Source organism: Nycticebus coucang, chromosome 12 (assembly GCF_027406575.1).
Source record: "Nycticebus coucang isolate mNycCou1 chromosome 12, mNycCou1.pri, whole genome shotgun sequence".
NCBI lineage: Eukaryota > Metazoa > Chordata > Mammalia > Primates > Lorisidae > Nycticebus > Nycticebus coucang.
The window spans coordinates 66,926,383-66,940,753 of record NC_069791.1 but is presented as its reverse complement, the minus strand read 5'-3'; the positions used below and the strand labels follow the sequence as shown (position 1 = coordinate 66,940,753).

Below are 14,371 nucleotides of genomic sequence, written 5' to 3'. Positions count from 1 at the left end.
TAAATGTGATTTCTTAGAGAAAAGAAGGCAGAGAGACCTTTACTCTGCCATTTCAGAATCTGCTTTTTTTTTTTTGAGACAGAGCCTCAACTGCTGCTGACCTGGGTAGAGTGCTGTAGCATTACAACTCACGGCAACCTCCAACTCCTGGGCTCAAGCGATTCTCCTGCCTCTGCCTCCCAAGTATCTGGGACTATAGGTACCAGCCACAATGCCTGGCTATTTTTTGGTTGCAGCTGTCGTTGTTTGGCGGGCCCGGGCTGGATTCGAACCTGCCAGCTCAGGTGTATGTGGCTGGCACCTTAGCCGCTTGAGCCACAGGAGCTGAGCCGAGAATCTGCATTTTTAACTACTGTTTATTTGCTTCCCATTGAAAGATGCATTTAACTAGTTCACAGAGTAGGAGCCTTTTTGTTTTCCTATAAATTTGGTTGAATTTTCTTTTTTTTTTTTTTCTTTCTTTGCCTACTTACTTTGTCATTCTAGTCAGAGCTCAGCTGCATGGAAGGCAGCTGCACATGTTCATTCCCAACCAGCGAACTGGAGAAGGTGCTTCCCCAGACCATCCTTTATAAATACTATGAGCGAAAAGCCGAGGAAGAAGTTGCAGCAGCCTACGCTGATGAGCTTGTCAGGTTAGTTCTCAGAGTCAAAGGATATCATCAGTCAACTCGTACCCCATTTGAAGACTGCCACAACACTCTCATCAGATGATGGAAATTTGGAACAAAGCTGTCTTCCAGACGTGTTTGGCATGTCTTGCTGAGATACGTGATGATCCATTAGTTTTATTAGTGGAAAAATCTGCAAAAAAAAATGTCAAATTTTTTCTGTATTCCTTGGCACCTCCTAATCTTCTGGCCCATAGATACAATCATTGTGTCATGGTTTAGAAGAAAAATGGCATGTGTAAGGAGTTCTCATAAAAGTTGAGATGCATTTATTGAATGCATTTAACATCCATCTAGAACATTTTAATACATTTTTGTAAAACTGTGTGATTAGAGTTGAATGGTACCTATGTTTCCTAGTAAGAGCCAGCAAAAAAGGAAGCTCAATTCATGTTTTAATGAAAATTAAGGAGTAAAAAGCAATGTGGCTGGCCAGCTCAAACTGCCATCTTAGTATGAACTAAATCAGTCTTTAATATTTCAACTAATGTTACTTCTGTTTTGGTTCTAGGTGCCCCTCCTGTAGCTTTCCTGCACTGTTGGACAGTGATGTGAAGAGGTTCAGTTGTCCTAATCCTCGCTGCCGAAAGGTAGGGAGGCAAATTTGTTTCTACATATGTATTTGAATTATGGTATTGTGTGCTACTCTGGGCCAAATATCTTGCTGATACTTGAGAAGGATTTAAGTACTCTCTTTTTTTGAAAGCAAATGAAGGTTGGTAATTTGTGAATGAATAATGGTTGACATGGTTACAGAAATGGGGACCACTTGTGGAATTCCAGCTACAAAGCTCTGGATTCCTGTTTTATGTCATATTCTTGTAAGGATAGATGTTGTAATGTAAAATGTGAAGGGTTTTGTTTCTTTCACTGTCATCATTTTTCTCACTTGCTCTTTTCCTTACGCTGTGCTCAAGTATATCCCCAACACACACAGTTTTTGTCATTTTCAAAATCTAAGTAGTAGTGTTTTGTTTTTTTTTTTATTGTTGGGGATTCATTGAGGGTACAATAAGCCAGTTACACTGATTGCAATTGTTAGGTAAAGTCCCTCTTGCAATCATGTCTTGCCCCCATAAAGTGTGACACACACTAAGGCCCCACCCTCCTCCTCCATCCCTCTTTCTGCTTCCCCCCCATAAACTTAATTGTCATTAATCGTCCTCATATCAAGATTGAGTACATAGGATTCATGCTTCTCCATTTTTTGTGATGCTTTACTAAGAATAATGTCTTCCACTTCCATCCAGGTTAATACGAAGGATGTAAAGTCTCCATTTTTTTTAATAGCTGAATAGTATTCCATGGTATACATATACCACAGCTTGTTAATCCATTCCTGGGTTGGTGGGCATTTAGGCTGTTTCCACATTTTGGCAATGGTAAATTGAGCTGCAATAAACAGTCTAGTACAAAAATAATTTTTTTCCTTCTGGGTAGATGCCCAGTAACGGGATTGCAGGATGGAATGGGAGGTCTAGGTTGAGTGCTTTGAGGTTTCTCCATACTTCCTTCCAGAAAGGTTGTACTAGTTTGCAGTCCCACCAGCAGTGTAAAAGTGTTCCCTTCTCTCCACATCCACGCCAGCATCTGCAGTTTTGAGATTTTGTGATGTGGGCCATTCTCACTGGGGTTAGATGATATCTCAGGGTTGTTTTGATTTGCATTTCTCTAATCTATAGAGATGATGAACATTTTTTCATGTGTTTGTTAGCCATTCGTCTGTCATCTTTAGAGAAAGTTCTATTCATGTCTCTTGCCCATTGATATAAGGGATTGTTGGCTTTTTTCATGTGGATTAATTTGAGTTCTCTATAGATCCTGGTTATCAAGCTTTTGTCTGATTGAAAATATGCAAATATCCTTTCCCATTGTGTAGGTTGTCTCTTTGCTTTGGTTATTGTGTCCTTAGCTGTACAGAAGCTTTTCAGTTTAATGAAGTCCCATTTGTTTATTTTTGTTGTTGTTGCAATTGCCATGGCAGTCTTCTTCAGGAAGTCTTCCCCCAGGCCAATATCTTCCAGTGTTTTTCCTATGCTTTCTTTGAGGATTTTTATTGTTTCATGCCTTAAATTTAAGTCCTTTATCCATCTTGAATCAATTTTTGTGAGTGGGGAAAGGTGTGGGTCCAGTTTCAGTCTTTTACGTGTAGACATCCAGTTCTCCCAACACCATTTATTGAATAGGGAGTCTTTCCCCCAAGGTAAGTTCTTGTTTGGTTTATCAAAGATTAGGTGGTTGTAAGATGTTATAAGTAGTAGTGTTTTAATTAAAGAACTGGGTGTCATGGTGGCATCTCCGTCACATCTAGTTAGGTTATTTATTTAACTGTTTGTCTCATACAAACTAACTATATCAAGTGAGGCCAGAGCTATCTAAGTGCCTCATTGCTGCGAATCTTTCTTCTCTTTAACTAGGCTCCTACTTTGTGAACTAAGAATGTCTTAAATTTTCTCAACTATTTATATCACTTGGAGTTTTTAGGGAATGTTAACATCCATCTAGAACATTTTAATACATTTTTCTAAAACTGTGTGATTAGAGTTGAACATTGCAGTAGCTTTGCCTTGGGGAAAGTGAAGAAAGTAAGGTAGAATTTGGAGAAGGAAGTAGAAACTAATCTAATGGACCAAAACTTTTATTCTTTTTGTTTTCAACTTTAATGTTTCTATGTGAAATCTGGATGTATTCTTAAAGCTGATGTAGCCATTTAATTTGTCCACACCCCAGGCTGTTGCTCTAACAGTTGTCATAGCAGCCTCTGGCACTTAAAACTAAGAAAGCAGAGTAACAGACTATCCCTTGTGTGCTTCCAGTATGTCAGGTACTGGAATGCCTGGGAAGGTAATGCTGAGCTAAGATACAGAGAATAAGGGGGAAGTAGCCAAGGGAAGGAAAGAGTAAAGGGCAGAGTGAAGATGGAGAAATGTTCTAGGCCCGAGAAGTAGCACCAGCCTGGTTACTTACTGGTACCAGCAGTGTCAAGGAGGCTTATAAGCTGGGTAGGAGCAGGGCCATGCAGCATTATGAGGTGGGGGGAGAGGTAAAATGTTAGTAAGTTCTGTTTGGCTATTGAGTAGTCCGTATGAGGAATATACTACATTGCTATCTCCTCTGGAGTCTCTATAAATTGCAAAAAAAGAGCTAAGGACTACATTTCTTGCTATCATTCCAAATTGAGTCTGCCAGTTAAAGTGTTCATTTAGAATGTGTTAATGAAGAAAATGATGAGAGTAATTTTGGAAGAGAGATTTTATTTCTCATAAAGGGTGTAGCCATTCCAATAGGCTGAGAAGCAGAGCCACGACCAGAAGCCAGAACACATTCTTCAAGGCCAGGATAATGGGAACAGGAATTTACTCTGAGCAGGATGGCCAAATATATATACATAACAAGCTATAGGAATAGTCATGAGTATTTATGAAAGGAGAAATGTGTATATGCAGTCAAGCTTTGTATCCCTTTAGGGGTCCATGTTCAGAAAATGGCAGTCCTCTTATGTCAAAAGGTGAAGCAAGGACACAGAAACCCTCTCCGTGTATATTCCATGGACTGGTTAAAACCACTCCCCGGTTGTTGGTGTGGATCACAAGATTGGTTTCTATTTAGCTATTAGAGGGAAAGCCTGATGGCCATTAGCAGAGTATAATGAGGACGTCTGACCTCCCATCTCATCATGGCTGGGAACTCAGTTTTAAGTTTTCTCTGGAGTCTCACTGGGCCAAGAAGGGGGTACATTCAGCTAGAAAGGGGCTTAGGATTTTATTTCAGTTAACAAAAGCCAAAGAGAAGGAGGGGCTGTTATTCTTTGAAGGTACTTAATAGCAGCCTGAGGACACACCTAAGTCTGAAACAGCCTCCAATGAGTATATTGAGAACTTCAACTTGGGATGTTACCAAAAGCTTCCCAGAGGCTCTTAAGATCTCAGGCAGGAACTTTGTGTGTGTGGGAGGAATATTTGTGAACTTGGAGGTAGCCTTGAAGTTTCTTTTGGCCAATGAAATGTAAATGTGAGTAAATAGGTCACTTGCAGAAAAAAACAAACTCATATGGTTCTGGTGCTGTCAGTAAGATAGCAGAATAGGGAGCTCCAGCCCTTCCTCCTTCCGTGGAGACACCAATTCAGCAACAATAAATGAATTATTTCCCTGTGAGAAATCCAGAAACCAGTTAAGAGGCTCCTGCACCCTATGTGATCACAAAACCAATTGCATCAAAGCCAATAGAAGAATTAGTGATACTTGCTTTCAGAGCTCCTCCCCCAGCACAGCACAATTGATTGGGAGGAAACTCCCAATTACTAACGTCTCCCTGGGGAGGGAAAAAGAAGACTGTAACATATAGCTAATACTCAAGATTTTTCAGGGCACTACCCAAGGGACTGGTTACTAACCTATCTGACAGTGGATAGGGTGCCACACTGGGGACCACTGAGAACAAATGCTGTGGTGGAACTAGCATAAACTAACTCCCCATTGCCCTGTCCAAGCTCAGAACAAATAGGAGAAAATTCCCACCTCCCTGCTTTTCCCTAGGGAGGGAAAAAGTTGGACCATGAGTCTAGCATTCTAGGTTTTCAGGAGTCTGCCTAAGACTCTGGTTTCTGTTTTAACTGAGTCACAGTGCTGATGAGACTTGGCATGTTCTAGATGTCCGAGGGCTGCCAAAAACAAAAGAAAACTGAGTGGATTGTGCTGCTGCAGAGGACCTGTGGTATAGTAGACACAGCCCGGTACATCTCAAAGACTTCTCAGGGAGGAAAGGAAGATTAGAATATGTGTCCCCCATGTTGGCTTCTCAAAGGGCTGCCCAAGGGCCTGGTTTCTTTTTCACCCACCTCACAATGCTGACAGAACCCAGGGTACTCTAGATGTCTGGGAGCTGCTGAGAGGAAAAAGAGTTTGGCAACTTAACAGCAGCTCCAGAGAGCCTGAAGTACCTCAGACAGAAGGAAAAGTAAGAGATTACAAGTTCTTTTAAAGAACAAAAACAAACTTCTCAACCCCTATCTAATTGAGAGTTTATAGGCACAAATTCAGAGAAGATATATACACTGAAGAGGTTTAAGAGGCCCCCAGAATCTCTCAGACTTATTGGTAAATTAGCCAGGCATGATGATGTACACCTGTACCAAACCATTCTGTAAAGACTGGGAAATGTAGATATTTTTTCAAATGTACAAATAGGAACGTAAAGTAAGAAGGCACACAAAGAAACAAGGAAACATAGCCCAACCAAAGGAACAAAATTAATTTCCACATACCTAAAGAATGGAGATGAATGAATTACCTGACAAGAAGTTCAAAAGTACCTTCATAAAGATATTCATGGAGCTCAGAAAAATGATGCATCAACAAGATGAGAATATCAACAAAGAGAAAATATTTAAGAGAGGCTGGATGCGGTGGTACATGCTTATAATCCTAGCACTATAGGAGGCCGAGGTGGGTATATTGCTTAAGCTCATGAGTTTGAGACCAGCCTGAGCAAGACCCTGTCTTACTAAAAATGAAAACTGAGGCAGAGAATCTCTTGAGCCCAAGTTTGAGGTTGCTATGAGCTGTGGTGCCATGGCACTCTTCCCAGGGTGACAAAGTGAGACTCTGTCTCAAAAAAACCCAGAAAACCCTTGACAACTAAAAATACTGTATTTATAAAAACTATTCTTTAAAATTAAAGGAGAAATTAATATATTCCCTGATGACAAAAGCTGAGGGAGTTCATTATCACTGCTTGACAAGAAATGCTAAAGAATATCCTTCAAGTTGCAATAGAAACATTCTAATAACAACATGAAAGCATGTAAAAGTATAAGGTCTGTTGGTAAGTAAATATGTAGACAAATACAGAATTCATAGTCATGCATAAATTTATTTGTAACTCTGATATAGTTTAACAGACAAGTATAAAGATAACTATTAAAATATGTTAATGTATGCACAGTATAAAAAGATGTGTGACATCAGTAACAAAGTGAGTAGGAGATGTAAGAAAGTAGAGTATATGCAATTAAAGTTGTTATCAGCTTAAAATATTATAAGTACGAGATGTTTTATGAAAGCCCCATGACAACAAAAAAGGAAAAAAAAAAACCTATAGAAAATACACAAAAGAAAATGAGAAAAATCAAAGCATGTCACTGCAAAAGAAAAAAAATCAACAAAACAAAGGAAGATAGCAAGAAAGGAAAGGAGGAACAAAAATCTATAAAACAAAAAGCAACGTGGGCTGGCCAGGGTGATGCCTGTAATCCCAGCTTTGGCTAAGCTCAGGAGTTCAATACTTGTCTGAGCAAGAACAAGACCCCCATCTCTACTAAAAATAGAAAAACTATCCAGGTGTCATGATGGATGCTTGTAGTCCCAGCTACTTGGGAGGCTGAGGCAAGATTGCTAGAGCCCAAGAGTTTGCGGTTGCTGTGAGCTGTGATGCCATAGCCCTCTACCAAGGGCAACTTAAATGAGACTCCGTCTCAAAAAGCAAAAAATGGCAATATAAATCCTTCTCCATCAGTAATTAATTTAAATGTAAATGCTAAGAGGAAAACAAAACAAAAAACATAAAGTGATTAAAAGGATTAAAAATCAAGATCCAACACCTATAGGAGACTCCTGGAGATTTAAGTTGGAGATAAAAAAATGGAGAAGATATTCCATAGTAATAACCAAAAGAGAGCAGAGGTTACCATGCTGTATAAAAAGTAGATTTGACTGACAGTATCACAAGAGACAAAGGACATTATGTACTAATACAAGGATTAATTCACCAGGAAGATACAACAATTATAAATGTACAGTGTTCCTCAATAGGTTATATCCTGATAAACCCCTATAAGTTAAAAATATCACAAGTCAAAAATTCACTCAATGCAACTAATCTACTGAGTATCCTAGCTTGGCCTAGCCTATCTGATGCATGCTTGGAACACTTAACATTAACCTATATTTGGCAAAATCATCTAAAACAATGCCTGTTTTAGAATGAAGTATTGAATAGCTCATGTAATTTTTTTTTAAATTATTAAATCATAGCTGTGTACATTAATGCGATCATGGGGCACCATACACTGTTTTATAGACCGTTTGACACATTTTCATCACACTGGTTAACATAGCCTTCCTGGCATTTTCTTAGTTATTGTGTTAAGACATTTATATTCTGGGCGGCGCCTGTGGCTCAAGGAGTAGGGTGCCAGTCCCATATGCCGGAGGTGGTGGGTTCAAACCCAGCCCCAGCCAAAAATCACACACACACACAAAAAAGACATTTATGTTCTATATTTACTAAGTTTCATGTATACCCTTGTAAGATGTACCGCAGGTGTAATCCCACCAATCACCCTGCCTGTGCCTCATGTAATTTATTGATTACTGTAGTAAAAGTGAAAAACAATGATTGCATGGGCTTGGTGCCATAGCTCAGTGAGTAGGGCACACCAGCCACATATGCCAAGGCTGGTGGGTTCAAACCCAGCCCAGGCCTGCTAAACAACAATGACAACTGCAACCAAAAAAAAAAATGGCCGGGCGTTGTGGCAGGCACCTGTAGTCCCAGCTACTCAGAAGGCTAAGGCAAGAGAATCGCTTAAGCCCAAGAGTTGGAGGTTGCTGTTAACTATAACGCCATGGCACTCTACCAAGGGTGACATAGACTCTATCTCAAAGAAAAGGCTCGGAGCCTGTGGCTCAAGCGCCTGAGGCGCTAGCCACATAACACCTGAGCTGGCGGGTTCGAATCCAGCCCGGGCCCGCCAGACAACAGTAATGGCTACAACCAAAAAATAGCCCGGCATTGTGGCCGGCACCAGTAATCCCAGCTGCTTGGGAGGCAGAGGCAGGGGAATAAGCTTGAGCCCAGGATTTGGAGGTTGCTGTGAGCTGTGATGCCACGGCACTCTACCCAGGGTGACAGCTTAAGGCTCTCCCTCAAAAAAAAAAAAAAACAATGATTTTATGATACCCAAATGATGTCTATTGATTACATATGCCTTTTGCAGCATCACAAAGCTGAAAAATCGTAAGTTCAGCTATCGTAAGTTGAGGGCCGTCTGTGTATTTACCCAATATTAGTGTAATTATATATGAAGCAAATATTGACAGAAGGAAGAAGAAATGGATAGCAACAGAAAAATAGTTAATTTTTTTTTTTGTAGAGACAGAGTCTCACTTTATGGCTCTCTGTAGAGTGCCGTGGCCTCACACAGCTCACATCAACCTCCAAGTCCTGGGCTTAAGCGATTCTCTTGCCTCAGCCTCCCGAGCAGCTGGGACTACAGGCGCCTGCCACAACGCCCGGCTGTTTTTTGGTTGCAGTTTGGCCAGGGCTGGGTTTGAACCCGCCACCCTCGGTATATGGGGCCGGCGCCCTACCAACTGAGCCACAGGCGCTGCCCAAAAAATAGTTAATTTTAATACCCCACTTGTAGTAATGGATAGAATAACCAGACAGAAGGTTAATAAGGAAATAGCTGACTTGAACACCATATACCAAAAGGACATAACAGACATATACAGAACATTCTACCTAACGAGCAGAAATATACATTTTTCTAGTGTACATGGAAATATTTCAGCAGAGAGAATATTAGGTCACAATGTCTTTTTTTTTTTTACTTAAAAATAGTTGTATTCATATTCCACTGGTTTTCTTACAAACTTTTACAGGATGTTTTTAAACAAATTCTTCACATGGTGTCTTGACTGTACTTATGGAATTTCATGGTAATAATTCTATGTGTTTTTAATAGCCTAATTTGTACTAAAGGGATGGCAGGTGGTCACATGCAGGCCATGTGGGATTCTAACATAACATTTAGTGAGTTTTCTGAGGTGGACCATCCCTTTGATGCTGAAGGTAATGCATCTGTTGAAAGAAGTGACTGTAGATTTGGATTACTGCTCTCTGCATCTTCCAGGTTTTCTGTGTTATCTTCCCAATTAATGTGGAATCTTGTGACCCTGGGATTAGATGCCAAAACATTCCTTTGAAGCTTAGAAAAGTCTGTATATTCATTATTTACATAATAGCCAACTCTAATAAATTCTTGACCTCGGTAAGTACAGGTAATTAGCACGACTGTTAGACCTACTGCATCTGCATCTGGAATGAGTCCTGGATTAGGTGCATCAACCTGAAATACAAACATGTGCCCTCCTGCAGGAACAGGGCCCACTAAAAAGTCTAAAACTTGATCATATTCTTCACTTTCTGCAGAGCCCACAGGATAATCTTCCACTCCAAGTCTTCAGACAGGTCCTCAGTGCACTCAAAAGTGATCTCAAACTGGAATAGGTTGTAGAAGGGAGAAGGGTTATCCAGCACTACTACATTGTTCACCTGAACCTTTGCCATGTTTTGAGGAAAAAACAAACAATGAAGTCCAGCGCATGGCCGCTCGAGAGAGCACAGACCCCTACCTTGGCGCCTGCCTGACATCTTGCAGCAGTGACTTGAGAAACTTTTTTTTTCCTCTTTTTATTTACACCAGAGCACTCCACAGTGTTTTGCAGCTTTCCTATTTCACTAAACTACAGCCCATTCTGGTCTGATAAGTAGCAGCGTTGCCCACAATTGGCTGCACCCCAGTCACAGTATATCTTAACAAATTTAAGTTGAAAGTCATACCAGTGTCTTTTCTGACCATAAAAGAATGAAACTAGAAATCATAAACATCAGGAAAATTCAAAAACATGGAAACTAATACACTGAAAAGCTTTTTTACTATGGTTAGGAACAAGAGGATACCCACTTTTACCACTTCTGTCCTGCATAGTTCTGGAAGCTCCTAGCTAGTGTAATTAGGCATGAAAAAGAATAAAAGTCATCCTTGCCAAAAAAGGAATAAGTGGTTCACAGATAACATGATTTTATATGTAAGAAATTCTAAAATTTTCAGTAAAAACCTGTTAGAACTAATAAACTAATTCACCAAAGGTACAGGATACAAAGTCTATATTCAAGAGTTATTTGTTTTTCTGTACACTAACAGTGAACAATCTATAAGAAATCATCACATTTGTAAAAAAAAAAAAAATCATCACATTTGTAACAACATCAAAAAAAAATTAAGCTAGAAGTCAGGTATTGTTTGCACCTGTAATCCCAGGTACCTAGGAGACTGAGATGAGAGGATCACTTGAGGCCAGGAGTTCAAGACCAGCCCAGGCAACATAACAAGATCCTGTCTCTTTTTTAAAAAAAATTTTTTTTAATTAGCCAGGCATGGTACGTGCACCTATAGTCCCAGCTACAAGGAAGCTAAGGGAGGAGAATCTTTTTTTTTTTTGAGACAGAGTTTCACTTCGTTGCCCTCTGTAGAGTGCTGTGGCATCACAGCTCACAGCAACCTCCAGCTCCTGGGCCCAGGAGATTCTCTTGCCTTAACCTCCCAGTAGCCAGGACCACAGGTGCCCGCCACGATGCCTGGCTATTTTTTGTTGCAGTTTTGCCCGGGGCCAGGCTTGAACCCGCCACCCTCAGTACCGGGTGCCCTACTCACTGAGCCACAGGTGCTGCCCTCTTTTTTTTTTTTTTTTTTTTTTTTGAGACAGTCTCAAGCTGTCCCCCTGGATAGAGTGCCATGGTGTCACAGCTCACAGCAACCTCAAACTCTTGGGGTCAAGCGATTCTTTTTTCTCAGCCTCCCAAGTAGCTGGGACTACAGGCACCTGCCACAATGCCCAGCTATTTTGTTGTTGTTGTTGCAGTTATCATTGTTGTTTTAGCTTGCCCGGGCCGGGTTCGAACCTGCCAGCCTAGGGGTATGTGGCTGGCCCTACCCACTGAGCTACGGGCACCACTGAGGAGGATCTCTTGAGCCCAGCAGTTTGAGGCTGCTGTGAATTATGATTGTGCCACTGTACTCTGGCTTAGGCAGTAGACACCTTGTCTCTAAAATACTTAGGAATAACTCAGAGAAGACATAAATAAATGAACAGACATCCTGTGATCATGAATTGGGAGACTGATCTTTGACAAGGTTGCCAAGAACACATAAAGGGGGAAAGGATAGTCTCTTCAATAAATGGTGCTGGTAAAACTGAATATACACATGCAAAAGAGTGGAATCAGACCCTTATCTCATACCATACATAAAAATCAACTCTTTGAATGGATTGAAGGATTAAATATAAGACCTGATACCATAAAACTCCTACAGGGAAATGTAAGTGGAAAGCTTCAAAGCATTGGTCTTCGCAATGATTTCCTGAGTATGATACCCAAAAGGCGATGAAAAAAAAGCATAAATTAGATAGGACTAAATCAAACGAAGAACCTGTCAACAAAGTGAAAAGGGAACCTATGGAAAGGAATCGAAATCCTTCAAGAAAGAATCTGAAAAAACATGCTCCTGTGTTTATTACAGCATTATTCACAATAGCCATGAGATGGAAACAACTTAAACGTTCATCAGTAAATCAGGGGTTAAAATGCGGTATATATGTAATAGGATATTATTCAGCCTTAGAAAAGGAGATCCTGTCATGCTGCAAAGCAGAGGAACCTTGCTTGACAGTGTGCTAAATGAAAGACAAATACTGCAAGATTCACTTGCATGCAGTATTTAAAGTAGTCAACTCAGGAAAGCCGAAAGTAGAATGGTGGTTTCCAGGGCCTGGGAGAAGGAGGAAGTGGAGAGTCACTGTGCAATGGCTAGTTTCAGTCATGCAGGATGCAAAAGTTAAAGTGATCTATTGTACTACATTTTGCTTATGGGTTAACAACATTGTACATTTGTTTTTGTTTTTGGTGTTTTTTTTTTTTTTTTTTTTTTTTGAGACAGAGTCTCAAGCTGTTGCCCTGGGTAGAGTGCGTCACAGCTCATAGCAACCTCAAACTCTTAGGCTTAAGCGATTCTCTTGCCTCAGCCACCCGAGTAGCTGGGACTACAGGTGCCCACCACAGCACCTGGCTAATTTTTGGTTGTAGTTGTCATTGTTGTTTGGCAGGCCCAGCTGGATGCGAACCCACCAGCTCTGGTGTATGTGGCTGGCACCTTAGCCACATTAACTACAGGCGCCAAGCCAATATTGTACATTTGTTAATAAAATGTGTTAGTAGGGTAGATTTCATGTTACATGCACAATTAAAAAGTGCATATGGCTCATTTTCTTTTCCCTCTGCTAAGATGGACATGCGAGATGAGTGAGAAATAAGTCCCTGTTTTGAGCTACTGAGGATTGAGTTTGTTCCAGCAGCATAACCTAGCACACCTGACTGTTGCAGATCATAAGGACCAAAACTGACTATGGAGGTGGAAAGAAGGAGCAGATTTGAAAGAGAATTGGAAGGAGATATGCTGAGTATGAAGGTGGAGAGAAGGCTAGAAGATTCACAGGCTTCCGTGGTTTGGGCCACTGCCATAGTTGATGACGCTGTTCATGAAACTGGAAATAGAATCAAAAAGACTTGAGGAGAGAAGAAAATTAATTTTTTTGGACATGTTAAGTTTTTAGGGTAGAGGTATCCAGTATGTATATGTTTTCCAAATGGCTGGCACATAGTAGGTACATAAAAAACATTTGGTCAGAAATACATGGAGAGATTGAGGCTGGAAAAAGATTTTGGAGTCTGAAATAAGTGGTGAAAGAAAGAAACAAGACAAGGATACACAAGGAGATTGTTACCTGTCATGTCATGCTAAGTTCAAAGTGTGTCTTTCCATTTATTTAGGTCTTTTTATGCGCCTCATTGTTTTGCAGTAATCATAAAGTGTTATTGATTACAATATGCTTTGGAACTTGACTTTCACTTGCAGATAATAGCATTCACATTCTAGTCTCCCTTTTTACTGTTAGGGTAAGGTCTGTAGGTGTTGGACCCATGGTGGAAAGTAAATGAAAACTATCACATACAGGCCTGAGGCAGTGATAGCCAAGTAGAACTGGGTCAACTAGCTGAGCAGAATGCAGAGAAGGCCCTGCCGTTCTTTGGATGAGAAAGTAGAGCTTCAACAGTCCTTACATGTGAGCTTTGGAATGAGTTGCCACTAGGTGGCATTGATGTTCCATAAAGAAAGGGTTTTCTCTCATCTCGGATGTTCCAAAACTATGTGTCAGCAGAACTCTGTCTTGTAAACAGAATTGACACAATTCTTTTAGGCTTAGTACTAAAGCAAACCACTACATGCATTTGGAATTTAATGTCAAAAATGTCAGTGTTATGAGAGCATATGCTTTTTACCTTTTTCACTTGTGCAAATTCCCCAATTGACCTTTCTCTTCAGCAAGGTGACCAAAACAAATTGTTAATCTTTGAGGACTCCTAATGTTTGAGAAATGACCCACAAGCTAATTTTGGCCCATGTAAGACTGAGGGTATCTGCTTTCTCATGGCAGTGTCTTTGCCAGTAATATAACCCCCAGTTGGATTTCCAGGAACTTGTCACTCTGAGAGGAGGCATTTATTTTAACACATTATCTGGAGGAAGACTTGAATGCCTGTCATTGCCCTGGAATCCCTGAAGAATAAGACACTCTATCTTTGATGAAATGGAGAGTCTTTGTTTCATTGATATGATGGAATGCTTTTGTCAAGACTCTTAGTTCCCTTGGGTGTTCTCAGATAAAGAATTCTTCAGTTTGTTTTCAACTTGCTGCTTTTAGGAATGAATTATGTGTATTTGGTGTGGGACCAAAGAATGTTAGATAAAGAGGGAGTTGCAAGTGATGCTTCTGGAATATTTATTCTTAGGATCAGA

The 14,371-nt window shown here is 40.4% G+C and overlaps 1 protein-coding gene and 2 pseudogenes across 6 annotated transcripts in view; 1 reads left to right on the top strand and 2 right to left on the bottom strand.

Moving 5' to 3' along the window:
* The window catches only part of LOC128562170 (RING finger protein 11-like), a 293,543-nt pseudogene that overhangs the window by 21,965 nt on the left and 257,207 nt on the right, over positions 1 to 14,371 (bottom strand). The window lies entirely within an intron of this gene.
* Positions 1 to 14,371, top strand: part of RNF216 (ring finger protein 216) — a 210,443-nt gene that overhangs the window by 93,417 nt on the left and 102,655 nt on the right. For all 5 annotated transcript variants that reach the window (XM_053556823.1, XM_053556827.1, XM_053556826.1 and 2 more), the window contains 2 exons: positions 487 to 635; positions 1,183 to 1,261. In XM_053556823.1, coding sequence (XP_053412798.1) covers positions 487 to 635; positions 1,183 to 1,261 — 228 coding nt within the window. The remainder of the gene's footprint in view (positions 1 to 486; positions 636 to 1,182; positions 1,262 to 14,371) is intronic.
* LOC128562169 (histone chaperone ASF1-like) lies at positions 9,436 to 10,396 on the bottom strand (annotated as a pseudogene).